Source organism: Dipodomys spectabilis, unplaced genomic scaffold (genome assembly GCF_019054845.1).
Source record: "Dipodomys spectabilis isolate Male_0828 unplaced genomic scaffold, ASM1905484v1 ptg000085l, whole genome shotgun sequence".
NCBI classification, from domain to species: Eukaryota; Metazoa; Chordata; class Mammalia; order Rodentia; family Heteromyidae; genus Dipodomys; species Dipodomys spectabilis.
This window is the reverse complement of record NW_024870762.1, coordinates 9,937,061-9,957,853: the sequence shown is the minus strand read 5'-3', so window position 1 is coordinate 9,957,853 and position 20,793 is coordinate 9,937,061. Positions and strand designations below refer to the sequence as shown.

The window sequence follows — 20,793 nt, the reverse complement described above, 5'->3', positions numbered from 1 at the left end:
AAAGTCACAGACATGAGACCTAGGGCACCATAGCAGACCCAAAGGACCTGTGTGGCCACCATTTACAGTTGTGCAGGACATCTGTATGGTGATATAAGACCTCCTTCATAAACATAGGGAATTTATGGGGAAATAAGCTTATGGTATATTCTGTATGATTAATGTGTAATCCTTAAAATTTTGTAAGTATTTACTACATATTTACCCTCCTAATTTGTTTATGTACATGGAATTATATTGCTGTTATTTTTTACAAATATTCAAAAATTTGTAAAATATTGTGAGGGTTTTTTCTAGTGTGTTTTGATGTTTTTATTCAAACCAACAAAAAATTATTTGGTATAACTTTCTTCTTTTTTTAGTTTTTTTTTTTTTTGGTTGGTTGTGGGACTTGGACTCAGGATCTGGATGCTGTCCCCGAGCCTCTTTGTGCTCCAAGCTAGCACTGTACCACTTGAGCCACAGCCTCACTTCTGATTTTTGAGTGGTTAATTGGAGATAAAAGTCTCTCTGGAACTTTTCAGCCCAGGCTGGCTTGGAACCAGGGTCTTCAGAGCTCAGCCTCCTGAGTAGCTACGATTACAGGAGTGAGCCACCAGTACCTAGCCACTAAAACTTTCAATAAGATTTATATAGAGCAGCTGGAGGTGTAGATCAGTCATAGAATGACTGCATAGCAAGTGTGTGTTCAAATCCTAGCACTGCCATAAACAAAACAAGATGTATGTAGAGAAGCTGTTATCATCACAAGAATAAATCTTTTTAATATATATATTTTATTGTAAAGATACTGTACAGAGGAGTTACAGTTACATGAGCAAGGTAATGAGTCCATTTCCTATCAAGCATTGTTACCCCCTCCTTTGTTTTCCCCTACCATCTCTTTCCTCCCCACCTCCCCAACTACTCCCCCCCCCAGCATTGTAAAGTTCATGTTCAACATAGTGTCTTATACATCTCCTTGTTACAATGGATCATCCTGTATCCTTATTTCATCATTTTGTTATTTCACTTCCCCTCCCCAAATTAGAAAAATGTATATACAAGATGCAGAACACCGGAATCAAATACAGTGACAATAGGGGTTGCACCATGGGGGAAGAACATACAAAGAAACAAAAAAAAAATCACATAGTACATTATAAGTACATTAAAAAGATGGAATTCTATGCCTCCATCAGAAAGAATGGCAGCACCCCATTTGTTAGGAAATGGAAAGACTTGAAAAAATTATATTAAGTGAAGTAAGCCAGACCACAAAAAAACACAGGTCCCGTGGTTTCCTTTATCTGCAATAATTAGTATATGTCTAGAACAAGCAGAAGAGGTAAAACATATGACCATATAACCTGATGTTAAGTGAAACAAGAATAAATCTTTATATTTACTCTAAACTGATGAGAGTTTTAAAAATACTATGTAATCTTTCATAAATTCCAAAAAATGTATCAGAATAGCTCTCCATCTCTCATGGCAATAAAACAAAGATCAATATATGTCATGTATACTTTCTAAAATAAGATTATTTACTTTTATAAACAAGATTATCAGTTACATGAAACATGTGAGCAGTCAGCAAAAGACCTAGTGCTATTTTAAGTGACAACTGAAGCATGAGCAAGTGCACAGGCAGAAGACTTACCCATAAGGCCTTCTCATTGTCGACTTGTCAAAAAGTAGTTCACTATAAGGCAATTTCTTGAACTTATCTCGGCCGACAGCCACGTAAAACTGCCCATTCTCCAGCTCTGTCCCGCTTTCGACAAGTTTTCCTTCTAAAGTATACAGTCTGTCAAAATACCAAAAATGACAATGACCAACTATCATGTACCAACTGCTTAAAATTATAAAAGTAAATAAAAGCACTCTGTTCTTCATTTGACTCATCCATCACTCTATGAATCCTTAAATGATCACTGCCTCAAATCATTAGATCCAACAAAATGCCAACATTATAATGTAGATCTGATTATTAACTAGCCACACCGGATTTCATCCAGTGATCTTGACCACCAAAAACCTACCAGTATGATTTTAGAAGGGGAAAAAAAAACAACTTGTACAGAATGTGTTATCTTAAAGCTCAGCTTTCATAAAAGATTGGTGCGTTTTATTTACACTTTTTAAATGCATCCTCTTGGTGTTTGTATCAGGCTGACAAGCATCTGTGGCCACCAAAAAAGAGGTTAGAGGGAGAAGGCATGTGCCAAGTGACAGCGTGTGTGTGTGTGTGTGTGTGTGTGTGTACTGTCCCTGAGCACTTAACACTTGAGCCACAGTTCCACTTATGGCATTTTTGATGATTAATTGGAGATAAGAGTCTCATGCCTAGGCTGCCTTCAAACCATGATCCTCGGATCTCAGCCTCCTGCATAGCTAGGATTACAGGCATGAGCCACCAGCACCTAACATGTTGGCAGCTTTAATGGTAGAGAATCACATAGTGTGTGTGTTCTGGATTTTTTTTGTTGTGACTCTGAGAGCAGGCATTGTATCTTCCCAGCATTGAGGGGTTTCAAAAACAACCTTCCTTTGGGCTGGGAAGATGGCTCAGTGGTGGAGCGCTTGCCTTGCATGCATGAGGCCCTGGGTTCGATTCCTCAGCACCACATAAGAAGAAAAAGCTGGAAGTGGCGCTGTGGCTCAAGTGGTAGAGCGCTAGCCTTGAGCTGAAGAGCTCAGGGACAGCACCCAGGCCCAGAGTTCAGGCTCCACAACCGACAAAAAAAAAGTTTCCTTTAAAAAAAAAAAACAACTAACCTTCCTTTACTGGAAAATTAATATGTTACTCATTATAAGAACAGTGATCATTTTACTAAATGGTTCAAAGTGTCCACAGATTTTTTTTTTAAGAACAGGAAAAATAAATCAGAACTAAACCAGGAAACCAATGCATATTTATGAAGGTCATAAAGAAGAGCTAGTAATTGGGGAAACATCTCAATGATCATTAGAAAGATTCGTAGATTCCTTGCTTGCATTTCATAATAAAAGTTAGCAACATTTGTGAAGGCATATCTATTTATTTACTTAATTACAGCCATTGACCTGTCGGTTTGTATAAAGATTCTGTAATTGGCCGCATCATATGAAATCATGAAGTATGCTGAAAAAGAGTCACTGAAACTTGTGAAATGCATTTGTTTGTAGTTAGCAAACAGATGTTAAAATCTCTGTGATTCTGTTCTACCCCTACGCAGCTTAAGATCACCACTACCAGATTCAGCTTTCCTGTTTGACCTACAATGCTGATGCTGATATCCTGGGTCCAACAATTGTTTGTTGGGCAAGCCAGAGAGGCTGCCCTGCCCACAGCAAGATGTGGAGCAGGACCTGGGCCACTGGACATAGCAGCTGCTCCCATCCCCCAGTGGCAAATACCAAAAATGGCTCCAGACACACTGACTGCCAAGGGTCCCCGAGGGGCGAAATTGCGCCTGGTTGAGAACCACTGGCCAAGTGCCAGGCATTCTTCTTTTAGTTTCCTTTTAAATAGTTAGATCTGAATCAGTAGTTCACTTTTATAGGTAGAAATGAAAGGCGGCAAAGCTGTACACGCTGAAAATCCCCAGCCAAGATGTGACAAGTTTCTGCAGGAATTGATTCTAACTAGGATGTCTGCCCTTCTGCTCTTCCTTTGCTGCAAAGTGCAAGAATCCCAAACACAGAGCCAACCCGCTTTTTGTGGGGTGTTATTGATAAATACACTGACACACATAGAGATATATTTGCATTCTGTTAAGGGAAAGTGGGCTTGTTCTGTGTACACAACAACCAAACCTCCCTCCTCCTAGCTGCTGCCATTACATGAAGAAATAAGTTTATTAAAGTATCTGATTATTCAAGGAATACGTGTTTTCAATTCTATGTCAATACTTTCATATATTTGATTCCTATGTATGAATTTGTTCACATATATAGTATGTAGATGTATTGTACACAGTATATAGATCAGATGTAGTGTATATACATCATACATAGTACATCTACATCATATATATACTATATATATATATATGCAAAAATATATCTAGGCATAACATTGAATATTTCTTTGTCTACTCTATTATTTATTGGGCAAGTCTGCCTTTATGAGCATGTCATATATATAAAGATTTTGATCTACATTAAAATAAGATTTTAAGATATAAGTAATGTAAAAGCAGAAGATGAAATAAAAACACAGAAGACATTTTTCTAATCCCAGAGTCAGAAAGATCTGAGTTAGTCATAAAACATTAGAAAGGACTGAAAATTTGACTATGTCAAAACATTAACATGCTTATACATGAAATATATAAATACATATAATAGAAACTTAAAACATGTTTAAAAGTCTCATGAGAAAGGGCCAATTTCAGTGAGGCACCAGTGGCTCACACCTGTAATCCTAGCTATTCAGGAGGCTGAGATCAGAGAATTGCAATTCAAAGCCAACCTGGGCAGGAAAGTGTAAGACTCTTATCTCCAATTAAATCACAGGGTAGGGAAAAAAGCCAGAAGTGGCACTGTGGCTCAAGTGGTAGACTATTAGCCCCTGAGCAAAACTTGCTTAAGGAGAGCACCCAGGCCCAGAGTTCAAGCCTCAGGACTGACAAAAAAAAAAAAAAAAGGAAGAAGGAAAAAGAAGGAAAGGAAAGGAAAGAGGGAAGGAAGGAAGGAAGGAAGAGCCAATTTCCTTAATATGTAAAAAGCACCTATAAATCAATAAGTATACAAAGGCCATGACAGATAACTCATACATAATGAAATATAAGCATGTGTCTTTTATTTAGAGTTGCTTAGTAGTTAAGAGCACAGGCTCTGGAACAAGATTGCCTGTGAGCTTGAACCATAGCTCTGTTATTCAGTATCTGTATAAATGTGGCCTGTCTCACATTTCATGTGTACTAAAAGAGAATAACACTATGAACCTCACAGGATCATTGAGTTAATCAATTAGAAATATAAAAGCCTGAAATAATGCCTGTCACAAAAGAAATAATCCACAGATATTGCTGTATATTAGATAAGTAAAAGTCAACAGACAATAAAATACGATGTTTACTAACCATGAGTGAAAAAAAAAATATTTCATTAGTTTTACACTATACGTAAGAGTATGAACTTCTATCAGAATTTCCCTTTGGGCCTTTTGAGGCTTCTCATGAACTTCCCGTGTGAGGATAAATTAGTACAAATTCTTTAGAAGACAACCAGCACTTAAAATGCATGTCCCACATAACATTCAACTTTGTGACTTTCAGTCTCCTAATAAACTGCTCATATATAAAGGCATGTCTGTACACAAGATTGGGAAGTAAGCAAAAAATTGGATTAACTTAAATTTCAACTAAAGGATACTGTAAATAAATAAATGAACACACACACACACAAATATTTTTCCTTGCAGAGAATACCCCTCACTCAATACATCCTGACATCTGAATTTTTACCCTAGGCAAATAGCTCATACCATCAAATAATACGAATATATATTAAGAGTCAAGTCCTCCCACTTAAAACAATGTTGATGCTCATCTATGAATGCTAAACCAGAATAAAAATAATTAAAATATGTAGCATGCCCCAAGGTGCCAAGTACTGGGTGACGCTCTTTGTGTGACCCCACTTAAAACAATTCCACAACAGAAATATGGTTACCTATCCATTCTACAGATAAAGAAATAAAAGCATACCCATGCTTACTAGTCAGAAATTAGATCTAAAGTCCAACATTAAATCTAGAGAGCAGAGCATCAGTGACTCATCCTAGCTACTCAGGGATCTGAGATCTGAGAATCACAGTTCAAAGCCAGCCCAGGCAAGAAAATTTGTAAGACTATTATCTCCAATTAAGTACCCAAAAAAAAGCTGGAAGTGGAGCTGTGGCTCAAGTGGTAAAGCGCTAGCTTTGAACAACAAGGCTCAGGGACAGCGCCCAGGCCCTAAGTTCAAGCCCCAAGACTGGCACACACACACACACACACACACACACACACACACACACACACACACACACACACTTCAATTCTAGGACTAGCTTTCTAGAGTCTCTGGGGGGAGGGGGGACGGGGAATGTTTTTAACCATTCCCAAACCCAACTACTTGCAAAAAGATTGCTTTGACATACCTGTGGACAGCCCCACTCCTGAGAGTTATTTTTTCTGTAACCATTTGTAGTACATGGTCCCACTGATTCAAGGCTTTCCTGGGGATGAGGAGGCGGGAAGCTGGATTTAGGAGGTCGCCATTTGCAATCAAGCTGAGGAGAAAAAGAGGCCAAACCATTTGAAACAGTGATGCTGGTGCCTGTTATACTTAAATTCCAAACCCAAAGGAAACCACCAAGCCAATCATAACTCCAAGAGTGAAGGGCTCCAACTTACAAGATGGTGCAGGGTTCCTGGAGTGATTTTCTAAAGCGAGCTGACACATTGATCCTGCTGTGGGTTACTGGTTTTACCTTTACAAGCAAAGCAAAGAAACATAAATCACTGAGATTACCCTAGCCTTTTTTTTTTCTGTGAAGTGTAACATCAGGTTTCTAAGACCAGTTGGGCCTTTGTTAAAACCTTGTTCTTTTCTTACTTATATAAACACACAGGGCTCACTCACTCTCTATCAATATTAGATGCCCTTATCAAAGCTTTCAAAAAAAGAAAAAAATTGCATTAAGCCCTAGGCATACTGCTTGTGATCTGTGTCAAAGAAAGAAACTGTAGACTGTTCTGGGAATTTCAGAACAACTGGAAACAATGAGAAATGAGCAATTAAAATAATCCTACTAAAGCTTGAGTTCTGAATCATTTCCTCTGCAGCCACACACAAGGTTTGTCATCTCTCTTCTCCCAATCCTCTTGCATCTGCTTCCGGATCCATACCACCACACTACTCGAGTCTAAAGAGACTTGGTCTCAGCTTCATGCCCACCCCTACCCCTCAGCTGCACAGGCACCAGCCCCCTGCGGGGGGGGGGGCTGATCATTCTCCCCTCTTCTCCATTTTCTTCCAGAGTCTACACAGCCCAGAGGAACAAATTCTCCTGAGAGATGATTTTCAGCATCTGTTCCAGCCCTTCACTCCGCTCAAGCCAATGAGCTTTCCTATTTCCTACAATGGATAGTCCAAATCTTTACCTCTCATAACACTAAAATTCCGTGTGTGTGTGTATGTGTGTGTGTGAGAGAGAGAGAGAGAGAGACAGAAAGAGACAGAGAGATCATGATGAGAGAGACCATGACAGAGAGAGATCATGGGACAGAGATCATTAGAGAGGAGAGATCATGAGAGAGAGAGAGAGAGATAATTTCATTTCAAACTTGAATGGGCCCAAAGACCCTCAACCTCCCTTTCCTGCATGCTCTTGTTCTTCTACATCATCATTTTTCTCCTTTTCTATCTGTCTCAGAAGAAGAGTCCTCGTACTCATGTTATTTGTGGAAACTTAACTAAGTTAGACTCATAGAAGAATGGAACAGTGACTAGATACTGCTAAAGGCATCAGGGGCTGAAGGACACATAAAGAAGTCAAAGGAGGAGGCTACAATGCTTGATAAGAAATGTACTCATTATCTTGCCCATGTAATTGTAACCCCTCTGTACAGTGTTTTCACAATAAAAAAAAATAGCTATAAAAAAAGGATCACCAACACACAGTAGAGAGGAAGAAGTCATGCTGGTTATGCTATAACACAGCTGGGTAACCAGAATATGAAATTCTCAACACCTAAAAATATCATTAGATCGGAAGTGATAAGAATGGTGATTACTCTGATTTAATTATTATACATTGTATACATGTATGAAATCACAAAAGTATGTCCCGTAAAGATGCACAAGGTACTATACAATTAAAATATTCCAGCGCACAATTAAGACTCTCATTTTAGAGCCAGGTGTTAATGTTCTATGCTGGCATTGTCAATTGGAAATAGAATCAATAGCAAGTATAAATAGGACTTACTGAATTGGTTTCAACACTGTTTTGAGAAACCCAGGACATAAAGACATTTAGAAGGCAAGCCTTCTACGGCCACGACCGGACCCAAAAAAAAAAAAAGAAAGAAAGCCAAGGTGGTAAAATTTACATAACCACATTCATCTTGACAGACCAGTACTCTAAGTATGGTCCTTGACTATAAATCACACAGTGGTATCTTTTTTATTTTTATTTTTTTTTTTTTTGGGGGGGGGGGTCCGGTCATGGGGCCTGAACTCTGGGCCTGGGCTCTGTCCCTCAGCTCTTCAGCTCAAGGCTAGCACTCTACCACTTGAGCCACAGCGCCACTTCTGGCTTTTTTCTTTTTGTTTATGGGGTGCTGAGGAATTGAACCCAGGGCCTCAGGCATGCAAGGCAAGCGCTCTACCATTGAGTCACCTTCCCAGCCCCACTGGTATCCTTTTTAGTTACGTTTATGCATGGATAGTCACAGGAGGGGAAAAACAAAATGCTTCATGTGAACCTGTTAAGTCTAAGGAAATACTTCAAGTCAAGTAAACAAATTCTTCATAGCACTTAGTAGAATAATCCCACAGACAGGCCAACCTTCTAGTTAGTACCTGCATGGACTAATTTATGAAAAATAAACTCAGTGAAACTTAATTTGGGTTTTTAGGTATATGTTTGAAATGACAAGATTAATAAATGGAGTAACATGTCAAAGGTCTGCAAATGTTCATTCCAGAACTGATTTGTCAAAGCTTTTTACATAAATTATTTCACTACTCCACACCTCCATTTCTTGATCTATAAAAGTAGGAATATTCCTATTCACCTAGCCCAAAGTAATGTGCCCAAGCCAATTAATGAAATGGCAATATCACTCCCTGGGGCTGTTAAACCCAAAGCTTTAGAGAATCGATGTACCTGTCTCAAACCTCAGCACTTACCACATCTTGAAGTTCTGGACCAAGAAAACCAAACTGATTTTTGAGGATCTGAGGAAATGATGCTCTTGAATAGATACTATCACAAAACCCACTGACTACTTCCCTCTTATAAAAACAGATCATAACACTTGAATGCTCAATTTTCTATGATTTTTTTCTAGCTCTGAGGAATTTGAACTCAGGGCCTTATGCTTACTAAGCTAGCAATTTCAACCTGAGCCATATCTTCAGCATGGCTTTTTGTTGGTCATTTTAGAGATGTATTCTCTGAGACTTTCTAGCCCTAGCTGTTTGAAACTCCAAACCCCAGAATCTCAACCTCCTGAGTAGCTAGGATCTGGTTTCAAGAACTTATCTTAATGTCATATTTATATGATTGTACATAATATAGACTTGGGCATTTAAAGAAATACATATACTGAAAATATAGGCCAACATACATGAAGAGTTTTCAACCCTTGGGTTATATATTTAAGAAAAAAATGGATTCTGAAAAAATCTTTGAGTTTACTTTGTCACAACTTTACAAATATAATATATAGCATCAAAGAGATGGTGCTTAATTGAGATGAGAGTCTCAGGGACTTTCCCGCCTGAGGTGGCTTCAAACTATGATCCTCAGCTCTCAGCCTCCTGGGTCGTTAGAGTTATAGGTGTGAGCCACCAGTGCACAATTTTCATCTAAGCTTCATTTTAGATAAAGGAAAAAGACCAGAAGTTTTTTCAAGGTATCAGATTGGAAAATAATTTATTGAGAAATCAATATACCAGACACATTCAAACTATAGACTCTTCTAAATAGTTTTTAAAATAATACTGCAAAGCTAGAAAATGGAGCTCTTACCTAGCACACTAGGGCTCCATTCCCCCACACCACATAAGAATAAATAAATAAATAAAGTCATTATCGGTCTTCAAAATTACTATTTTTACTATTTTTCTAATGAAAGAAATACTGACTGAGACACCTGGTGTACAGTAGTTGTACAATCCACTGAACTGACCATGTCCTGTTATTGATGGTAAGGACCATTGCTGCCTCTATCAGAGAATATTTCCCAAACCTCACAGAGTAAAGTCATTTAGTTGTGGATCTACTCCAAATACATAGCTTGAAAGAGACATTTGACAAGAAGTAAAGACAATGACTCATCCTTTCAAAATAATAGTTGATTCAGAGAAAGAAAGAAAAAGAAAGAAAGGAAGGAAGGAAGGAAGGAAGGAAGGAAGGAAGGAAGGAAGAATTTCATATCTGCTTAGGAAATCGACCGAGGACTGTTGCTTCCATCCTAACAACAAAAACTGAAGTTAAAAATAAAATCATTAAACAGCTTGAGACATAAAGAGTTCTAGTTGCACTGAATTCCAGAGAGGGATGGATCCTTTTTAAGGGAGTAGAAATCCACAGCCACTTCTGTGCACAGAAGGCAAAAGAACAAACCTTCTTGAGATGGTCAGCCCGCGGGTGAGTCGGCATGACAGAGAAGACAGCAAGTCCACACCGCCAACAGATTCCTCACACAGGACCTTCTTCAGGTGCACAGAAGTGTAATAAAAGCTAAGAACAGAGAAAGAAATTCCTTGGTGTGAAAAGCAAGAGGTGGAGCTTGATCATAGAGAGAATCTCCAGGGGCTTATAAGGCTGACAGTTGGACTGTCAAGAGAGATCTCTAAATCTCACCAGTATTAACTCCCAATGAGAGAGAGAGAGAGAGAGAGAGAGAGAGAGAGAGAGAGTGCCCTAAATTGACCCTTGAAATGCTTGAAAGCATGGATATACTGAAGTCAATTAAAGCTGCAACCGCACCTGTATACCCAGCTAAAGTCTGGGTTATACTGTGAAACAGCTCTTTCTCTAACCAGCAGAGGAAATGGGTATGATTTTTTTTTTTCCTGAGGGGGAATATTACCTACTTTAAATTCCACATGTTCTACAAACAGGATAACCAGTATCCAACAGAACTACGAAGAATGGAAACTAAGGGGAAGGTGGGACTTGTTGTCGAGATAAAATGAAATCAAACTCAGAGATGATCAAGTGAAATTGCCAAATGGAGATTTTATTATAGCTATTATAAGTATCTTCACACTCTGGGAAATGTTAAAGAAATTAAACAAAATACATGAAAAATTGAGGATTTTAGCCCAAGGTCTCAGAGTTGCAAATTCAAAGTCATATTGGAGTACATGCTCTCTCGCCTCTGAAATTCTCTATCCTGTTACTGAATCTTTTATGTAACATTTTTCATAAATATGTTCATTCCTCTTAAGGCATCAATATTTATTTTATTTTCCTAGTAAACAGCCACGTCTATAACCCAAAGGTCCAATTATGGTGCTTTAAATATAAAATACTTCAATTAAACAATTAGGGAAGATTTTCAAGCATATAAAATGCTCAGAACTGAATGACCTTGATTTCACAATATCTTTATAAATTCATTACTTTCAAATAAGTTTATAATTGTAACTACTAAATTTATCATTATTTTCATACTTGTTCCTCAAAGTAATCTTTTTTTAAAATTTTTTTTTTGGGGGGGGGGTCTGGTCGTGAGGCCTGAACTCTGGGCCTGGGCGCTGACCCTCCGCTCTTCAGCTCAAGGTTAGCGTTCTACCGCTTGAGTCACAGCGCCACTTCCGGCTTTTTTCTGTTTATGTGGTGCTGAGGAATCGAACCCAGGGCCTCATGCATGCAAGGCAAGCACTCTACCACTGAGCCACCTTCCCAGCCCCCTCAAAGTAATCTTATGAAGTTACATTATTCTAATGAGCATCCTTACTTCCCAAAGTCACATAGCAAGCAAAGGAATAGTTACATAAATCTACTTTTTGTTTTTTATTTTTGTATTTGTTCTGTGCTAATCCTGGGCCTTGAACTCAGGCTGAGGCTCTGTCCCTAAGCTTTTGTACTCAAGGCTAGCATTCTACCACTTTGAGCCATAGTTCTACCATTTTGAGTATTTCTGGCTCTATTTCTGGCTTTTTGTTAGTTATTTAGAGATAAAAGTCTCAAGAACTTTGCTGCCCAGACTAGCTTTGATCTTCCATCCTCAGATCTCAGCCTCTTGATCCATTAGTGTTCAACTATCTACTTTTTACTTGATGTTTTGTTTTCTTTTTTGTTTGGGGAGTTTCTTATTTTAAATTTCATTTTATTGTAAAGTTGCTATACAGAGGGATTATAGTTACATGAGTAAGGTAATGAATACATTGCTTGTCAAACATTGTTACCCACTCCTTTGTTTTTCTCCCACTATCCCTTTCCTCTCCCACTCTTCCCCCCCCCCACCAAGTTGTAAAGTTCATTTCTAACATAGTGTCTTATGAGTACCATTGTTGCACTGGGTCATCCTTTTGTCCTTGTTTCAACATTTTGTTATTCCCCTTCCCTTCCCCAAATCAGACAAATGTATATACAAAACGTAGGATTAAGTGAAGTAAGCCAGACCCAAAGAAACATAGGCCCCATGGTTTCCCTCATTTGTAATAATGAGTATATGTCTAGGATAGTCCTAGTAGAGGATCGTATTAGCTTAATAGCTATATACATATGACCATGTAGAGTGATGCTAATTGAAATGGACTCCAGGACATGGAAACCACAGGTCTTTTTGTTGGTGGTTGACCTTGTTGTCCTCAATGTACCCTATCAAGTTCCTTTCTTTTCACTTTATTTTATTCAGCTTTTGCCATTGCTCTATCCCTGGCAATCACTGTCTTTGATGCTGGTACCTTACTCTTAGTTTTTAATCAGTCTTAACTTCCTTCCTCCACCATGTACCACCAGGCTTAGCATAGATCTACTTTCATTTCCCAATCCAGAGATTTTCCTACTTCCTGCTAATAAAACTGGCCATTGGCACAAATAATAGATACATATTTGTACTCATGTAAATAAGATCTTTGTTGAGTTATGTGCAAGTGAATAGATAAAATATCCATCTATTTTGGTAGAAGTAGACCACTCTTATTCAAATCTACTCAAATTTCTCTTCCTTGGGCTACTACCTGTTAAATGTTATATGGTCTCATGGGCATCATTTACATACAATACCAATGGAATAACACCTGAAAAACTGAAGCCCCCAAAACTTCCAAAAAGTCTAAATTACAAGTATGTTGGCAAAATCAGGCTAGCTACTGAAATATTTTGTAGGGAATATTTTCATCAGTATTGTTATGCCAAGATGATTTTTAAAAATTCCAACCACTCTAACTTCAGGATGAACTTAGTTATATATCTCTAATTATAATGAGCAAGCTGTTTAGAACAGTCCCAGAAGGGTCCAATTAGTTTCTTAGAGCTGATGAAACTGCTCATCTCTACCTGAGGCCCGTACAGGTTCCTGTGTTGTTGTACCCAGTCCAATTGCTAACTCCCAGTAGAAGGGTCAGAGTTCATATGTCTTATCCAGTGTTATTTTGCTGCCATATAATGAATGCTGTAGCAGTCTACAGATTTGCCTTCAACTACTAGCTAAATGCATGCCTCCTTCATTGAAGACAAAACTATTCAAAACAAACTAACAAATACTATGGCTACTCAAAATCTAGAAAGCTAAAGATTTTTATTTGATTTAGAAATTTCCCAAAAGAGATGGTTGCCAGTGGCTCATGCCTATAATCCTAGCTGTTCAGGAGGCTGAGATCTGAGAATCAAGCCAGCTCCAGCAAACAAATCCAAGAGACTCTTACCTTCAATTAATCAGCAAAATGCTAGAATTCAAGGCATGGCTCAAGTGGTAGAGCACCAACACTAAGAGCTCAAGTTCCAGAGCTTAAGTCCCAGTATCCACACCAAAGAAAAAAAATTACCCAAAAGATAAGGTACTCATTATAGGTAATAATTTCCTTAGGAAATCCTTAACTAGGCTGGGATATAGCTCAGTGTCAAAATGCTTGCCTAACAAGTGATAAAAACACCAGAAAATTATTAACTGTATGTGTATGCTAATAAACATTCATATTGCTGGAGTTTTTTTTCCAGCAATTTTTGATCCATTAAATCAATTTTCCAACATGTTAAGCTACTGACATTATGGTTTAATTTCTCTTTATTCTACTCTGATATATCTTGAAAGAGAAAACCATCCTAAGTATTGTAAATATATAATCTTAAGCCTCAAATTTATTAACTACATTCTAAAAATAATTATTTGCCATGTTCACTTTATCTTAAAGGAAAAACCAAACATGACTTGAATGCTTGTTAAGGCATTCATGAGTAAGTCTCTATGGGTTTCCCTAATGCTGGGCTGAAGAAAATTATACAACCCCCACAAAGTTAAAAAATAACCGATTAACCCGAGAGAACGCTCAGAAGTTACGGGAACTGCTACTAAACAAGCATTGGGGGAAGGGAGGAGAATATTTTTAGACAGTTGGGTTTTCTTTTGTCTTCCTTCTTAACTTGCTACACCATACTTACTAATCCACTATTGTCATTTTCTGTTTTGTTTTGTTTTCCCAAATGGGGTTTTGGTTAGAAAACCAATCTGTGTAGTGGAATGAAAAATTTCCATTAAGAATAGAGAGAGTGCTTAACAACACAAGATGAAAGTAACCACCACTTGCAACTGCAGAAGCAGCCCCTGTAGCCCAGTCTCCACCTGCCTGCACTTTAGCCTGAGGATTGCTACTGACAAATGTGCCAATGTACATGAGCTACACTCAGCTTTGCATTAACCCAGCAGCACATGCATGGGAAAGGAAGCTACCAGTTTTTAGTCAATGTTAGGTTTGGGGTGTTGGGTTGTTGTTGTTGTTGTTGTTGTTTTACCCACAATCCTTTAGCTCCATACTAAGGATTTGGCAAAGAAGAGGGCAGATCAGCATCCTGTTTGGTGTCCCTGGGTTCCCCAAGTGACAGTTGAGAGGAATAAAACATCATATACATAACTCATGAGTCCAGGACTGGGCATTAACTTCACTTCTCACTGTGTTCTCTAAGTCACTTCACCAATCTGCATGGTTCTGGTCAGATGTTGGTGCCATATTTTGATCATCTTTAAATTCCCTTCAAGTTCTCACATTCCCAAAATATTGAAGTGTAACCAAAATGCAAGTTATCTTGAACAAAACTAAAAGCTTTTAAAATTGAGTTATTAAAATATGACTTAGCAGAAAGGCACAAAGGAAGGACACAGTTCACCAAGTTTTACTGTTTTTCTCTTGGTTTACTCTTGAGAGATGCATGTCTGGTGATGGTGATGGTTGCAACAATGACACTTTTTAGAAAAGTAGATTCATTAATGCCAAATGAGTTTTCAGATAAAATTATTGAATTAAAAAAATATGACTTTGCTAATCTTGAGTACCAAATAATTACCAAGGCAGAGGAAATCTCTATTACTTGCAATAAAACATCATTATGTACCCACAAATGAGATCTTATTTGGGCATCCTCTACTACCTGTTAAAATACATATATATACATATATGTATATATATGTTTTATATATAGTATATAATATATATACATATATATTATATATGTGTGTGCATATATATATATATATATATATACATATAGCTAAGGTAAGGAGGAAGACAGAGAGACAAAAGGAGTAATGTTAACTAGGTCAACTAAGTATTTATGGATCATCTTATGGGTCTATAACCATGCATTTCAAGAGAAAATATGATAGTTACTAAATTTGAATTTATAAGCATTAGCATTTTTAAAGAGGCCTGAAGACCAGGAAAACTCCGTAAACTGGGTTACAAAAATATATACTGTTCACAAATAAACAGATATGATGCATCTAACTGCAATGAGATCCTTTGTGCATTGCATAGTTTATGTTCAACATAGAGGGTTCATATCATTAAGTGCAATAAATTAAACTGAATAAAAGTGCTAAAAATTACTTTTGTATAACAAAAAACAGCAGACTAAACAAAGTCGAACAACTGACAAGCCAGAAGAAAACACTTGCGCCATAAACCACACTCAAGGCACTGATACTATAACATATAAAGAAATCTTAGACATAGAGAGACAATAGACCAAAAGCCTCACAGAAAAGTTAGGAATAAACACATGAACAAACAATTCATTTTTCAAAAATAAAAAACCCCTTGAACATATGAAAAAGGATCAAACCTAAAATTAGAGAAATTCAAATTAAAACTATATCAACTCAGGAAACTGAAATCTGAGGATCACTGTTGGAAGCCAGCCAAGACAGACAAAGTCCTCCTGAGACTCTTACTTTAACCACTCAAAAACCAGAAGTGGAACTAGTCTTGATCAAAAAGAGCTAGGAACAAGCACCCAGGTCCTGAGTTCAAGCCCCATGACCAACAACAACAACAATTTAAAAAATCTGTATCAAGATGCCATTTTTCACCTAACAGCTGGTAAGAAGAAAAAAAAACTAATAGTGTCAATATATTTTGCTTTAGGCGATAAAGACCAGCACTCCAGTGCAGTATTGACTACAAACTAGCCTGGAGCTCCCCAGAAGAACCTGACAATATCTAACAACATTCCACAGTCTCTTATCTTTTGGCCCACAGTGAATCTATACCTCCAACAATACAAAAACATTCCCTATGTTTGTTTGTAAATGATATATTAGAAACAAATAAAGAATGGTACATATATACACAGCAAAGAAGGCTGAGAAAGATCTTTTTCTTTTTTTTTTGTCAGTCGTGGGGCTTGAACTCTGGGTCTGGGTGCTGTCCCTCAGCTCTTCAGTTCAAGGCAAGCACTCTACCAGTTGAGCCATAGCGCCACTTCTAGAGAAAGATCTTTACCCTTAACCAATAGAGATTCCCAGGACAGGTTGTTAGGTGAAAAACAGGCAAAAGTGTTCAAGAATATCTATAATGTACTACTCTCCACATAAAGGAGAATATGTTAAAATACATACATGTATCTGCTCATATGTATAAGAAGATAGAAAAAGAAGGATTAATCAAGAAACTGAAGTCCTACTAAGACTGGAGCCAAGTAAGAAGTTATTAAACAACCAGAGTTTATTTTGAGCTGAGCTCATCCTCTGTGCCCATAAAACAAACCAGACAAGGCCAAAAATGAAATTACTCCCACTAACTGCTATGTAATAACACTAAAATTCCACAGAGCAAGTTTTTCTAAACACAAGAGAATCCAGTTTAACTTTATTTGCATAATAAGGAACAGTTCTCCATTGTAACCCTTAAAAACAATAACCTAGAGCCAGGCACTGATGGCTCACGCCTGTAATTCTAGTTACTCAGGAGCCTGAGATCTGAGAATCTACTGAGGAGCCTGAGATCTGAGGATCGTGGTTCAAAGCCAGCCCAGACCGGAAAGTCTGTGAGACTCTTATCTCCAATAAACCACTCAGAAAACTGGAAGTGGCGCAGTGGCTCACGTGGTAGAGCACTAGTCTTGAGCTGAAGAGCTGAGGGACAGTGCTCAGCCCAGAATTCAAGCCCCACGACCGACAAAATAAATTTTTAAAAAAATTAAATAATAACCTAAACCCAGTGCCAGAGGCTCATGCCCATAATCCTAGCTACTTAGGAAGCTGAGATCTGAGGATCAAGGTTCAAAGACAGCCCAGACAAGAAAGTCCAGGAGACTCTTCACTCCAATGAATCACCAAAAAAACCAATAGAGCTGTGGCTGAAGTGGTAGAGTGCTAGTTGTGAGTATAAAAGCTCAGGGACAGTGCCCAGGCCCTGAGTTCAAGCTCCAGGATCAGCACACACACACACACACACACACACACACACACACACACTAATAATAATAATAGCTTGAAGTCACCTAATATTAATCAGAATTATTCCTCTATTATTCTGTTTCCTTAATGCCAGTTTACCAAATCCACTGTCCTGCTATTGGCCAATGAGAGGTCTATCTCATTCTATTTTGTAGAATGGAAGCAGCCCAATTCATGGCTCACAAATAAAAGCAATTCAATCTAGCATTAAATGTGTTGCAGTTTTGTCCTTTGACAAAGCAATGCACAGATAGCAACTGAGTACTAGCAATGGAGACAGGTGATTACCTTTTTGTACAATTTAGGACTTTTAGATTCGTGGCAAATAATTGAAAATCAAGCAAGATAGAAGAGAAAGGCAAATCAGAACATCCATAGTACAAAAACTCAACATAAATATTTTGGCCATAACCATCAGAAAATAAAGGTGATGGACCATGGGGAGAAAATGTTCAGGTCACACAAACGATTATTCCAAAATGTGCCCTGGAAGCCAATAAAACAAAACCACCTATTTTAAGACAATATGTAGCACTTGTTCACAAAACTTTCAACTAGGATCTTAAGACTCTCTGATATGCTCCAATCAGAGCTTACCAGCTCCCTTAAACATCAAAACTGCCAATAATTTCTCTGTACTGATAACCTAAACTGAAAGATGTCCTACCTTCAAAATTAACAAGGTTGTGAAGGACTGAGGAATAGGTACAGGCTGATGGAAACTAAAGAGACTAGGGAGTAAATGAAATTCTAGAGACTAGGCCAAAAAAAAAAAAAAAAGGCATTCATGGGAAAATTGGCAAAATTCTGATTAAGGTCTGTAGATTAGAAATTTGTATCAATTTTAATTTCATAGTTTTTAATAATTGCACAATGAGCCAGGCATTGTAGGTCATGTCTAATATCTAGCTACCTGGAGGAAATAGAAAATATAACAATTTGAAGCCAACCCAGGCAAAAAGCTCAAAGACCCCCCCACCTCAACCAATAAAAGCTGGGTACAGTGGTAAATGTCTGTCATTCTAGCTATTCAGGAAGAACAAATGGAAAGATTCAAACCCGGGTGTAAATGCCAAACCCTATCTGAAAAATACCTTAAGCAAAAAGGGCTGGGTGTTTAACAACTTCTTAGTAAGTGTAAGGCCCTGAGTTAAAACCCCAGCACTACCGAAAATAAAACAAAATAACTGCACCATGGTTGTAGACTATTTTAACAGAGGATGGTAAATGATACCATTGAACATACCTTTTTCTAAAATCATTTCAAAATAAAAAGATAAGTGAATGTAATATTCAATACTCTTAAATATAAATGCCTACTATATAAAAGAGTTTTCTCCTCCAGTCTTCTCCAAATTATCCAGCATAACACTGAATTTACCACAAGATAAATCTAAACGAAACCACTAAACTTCTGTCCTGTGATTACATTTGAGCTCTGGCTTAGTTTCAAAGAAACTTGACCTTCTTTTGCTTTGTTAGTACAAGAGACAAGTTAAAGAGGGGAGGAAGGAGAAAGAAAACAAAACAAAAACTCAACTAAATTTACACTAAATAAACTATTTGCCCTGCAGTACTAAAGGAGAAAGTGTGAACCTCTACTAAAGATCAGTCATGGCTTTTGTTACCAAAAGTCCAAGGCAGGGGGTCCTCTTTCACATACCAAACCTATTAGCTCAGAACAATAAGAAACAATGGCATGTTGTTAGCCAGTGAACCTAGTTTAATTAGGAAAATATTTGCATTCCCTAAGGATAGAACTAGGTCAAAAAAACAAACAAACAAACAAAAAAAACCTTTCACCTCTACATCAAAACTGCACGTCTAGGAGGTTAAGGAACTCGATGCAGGCAAAGAAAAATGTTCAAGGTTCAGTGAGGGTTTTTTTTCTCTCTCTCAAAGTAAGAAACCCTTGAAAAGTAATTGTCCAAGACTATCTGTGGATGGCACCTACCTAATTGAAACACCTTCACCTAAGAACAAAAAAATATAGTTAAATTGTTTTAAATAAAACATGCAAAAAATAAAATTTATATTTGGTCCATTTAGACCTATAAGTTGTATGTCTTGATTGTTAATATTTGTTATGATAGAGGGAAGGAATGGAAGGGGGAGGAAGGGAGGAGAGGGGAAGGGGAAGTCTGTTTCCAGAGAGCAGAATTTTCTTCCAGCTCTAGAATCTGAGGTAACAGAAAGAAAGTGTATGTTATGTATGTATGGTATGTATGTTCTGCTGCAGACCTTCTTAAATGGAGAAGAGAAGGAATATGGATGACCAAAGCCCTTGTCATTTTACCAGCTTATTTACCAATCCCTTTTGTGTGCTCCGAGTCTTCATTTTTAGAACATACCAACAACTGACAAAATATTAACAAGTTCTTACAATTTACAGTTTAAAAGGCCTGGCTAATAATATATCTTACCTATAAAAGATACATACAGATTTATGTGTGCCACTGCATCTATCTGGTAAGAGAAAGAAGCTATCATTTGTATCCATTAAAACTGGGAACACATAAGGATTTTCATGTCCTCCATGACATTTCATTCAACTCCTACCATAGTGTAGTCTGGCTATGGTGTTTACTATTTACTGTCTCCCAAACACACGGCTCACTCTGACATCCCAAGTCTGTGTTTTTTCATATTCTCATTCCTTCAGCATAGCCAGTCCCTAACACACTACTGGCAACAATGGCAAAACATCGTTGGAGACCTAGGTACTGCCATAACCCTGCCAGGGTTCCTGGACTACCAGAGCTTGCAATGAACTAGACAGTATGTGTTTGATCCTTGAAGTAGAACCAAATTAAATGGAAACTTCAGTTAGGCCAGGTATTGTTCTCCAATCTACCTCCTAGCAAAGGGAACTCAGGCTGAACAGCAACCAGGACTTTTGACTGTAATAATTGAGATCCATTCTATGTTATGTAAGAATTTTGCTTTAATGCCTACCGAGTCTCTTAATCCAACTTCCTTGAAACTAATTACATCCAATATCTTCAAGTTCTTTACCAACTAGTAGTATGTGTTCACATAGACAATGGTTTTCACTGCAGCAATTACTTTTAGTCACTATCTTAACATTATAAACTCATGAAGACATGGGAGCCACCCATCTATAATCCCAGCACCCAGGAGACTAAGCAGGAAGATAAGTTCAAGGCCAGCCAGGGGGTACAAAAGGAGGCCCTATCTC

At 37.8% G+C, this 20,793-nt stretch overlaps 1 protein-coding gene across 3 annotated transcripts in view; it reads right to left on the bottom strand.

Annotated features, from left to right (window-relative positions):
• The window catches only part of Dcdc2 (doublecortin domain containing 2), a 142,994-nt gene that overhangs the window by 97,833 nt on the left and 24,368 nt on the right, over positions 1-20,793 (bottom strand). For all 3 annotated transcript variants that reach the window (XM_042684262.1, XM_042684260.1, XM_042684263.1), the window contains exons 4-6: positions 6,369-6,445; positions 6,113-6,244; positions 1,643-1,789 (exon numbers count right to left, since the gene is read on the bottom strand). In XM_042684262.1, coding sequence (XP_042540196.1) covers positions 1,643-1,789; positions 6,113-6,244; positions 6,369-6,445 — 356 coding nt within the window. The remainder of the gene's footprint in view (positions 1-1,642; positions 1,790-6,112; positions 6,245-6,368; positions 6,446-20,793) is intronic.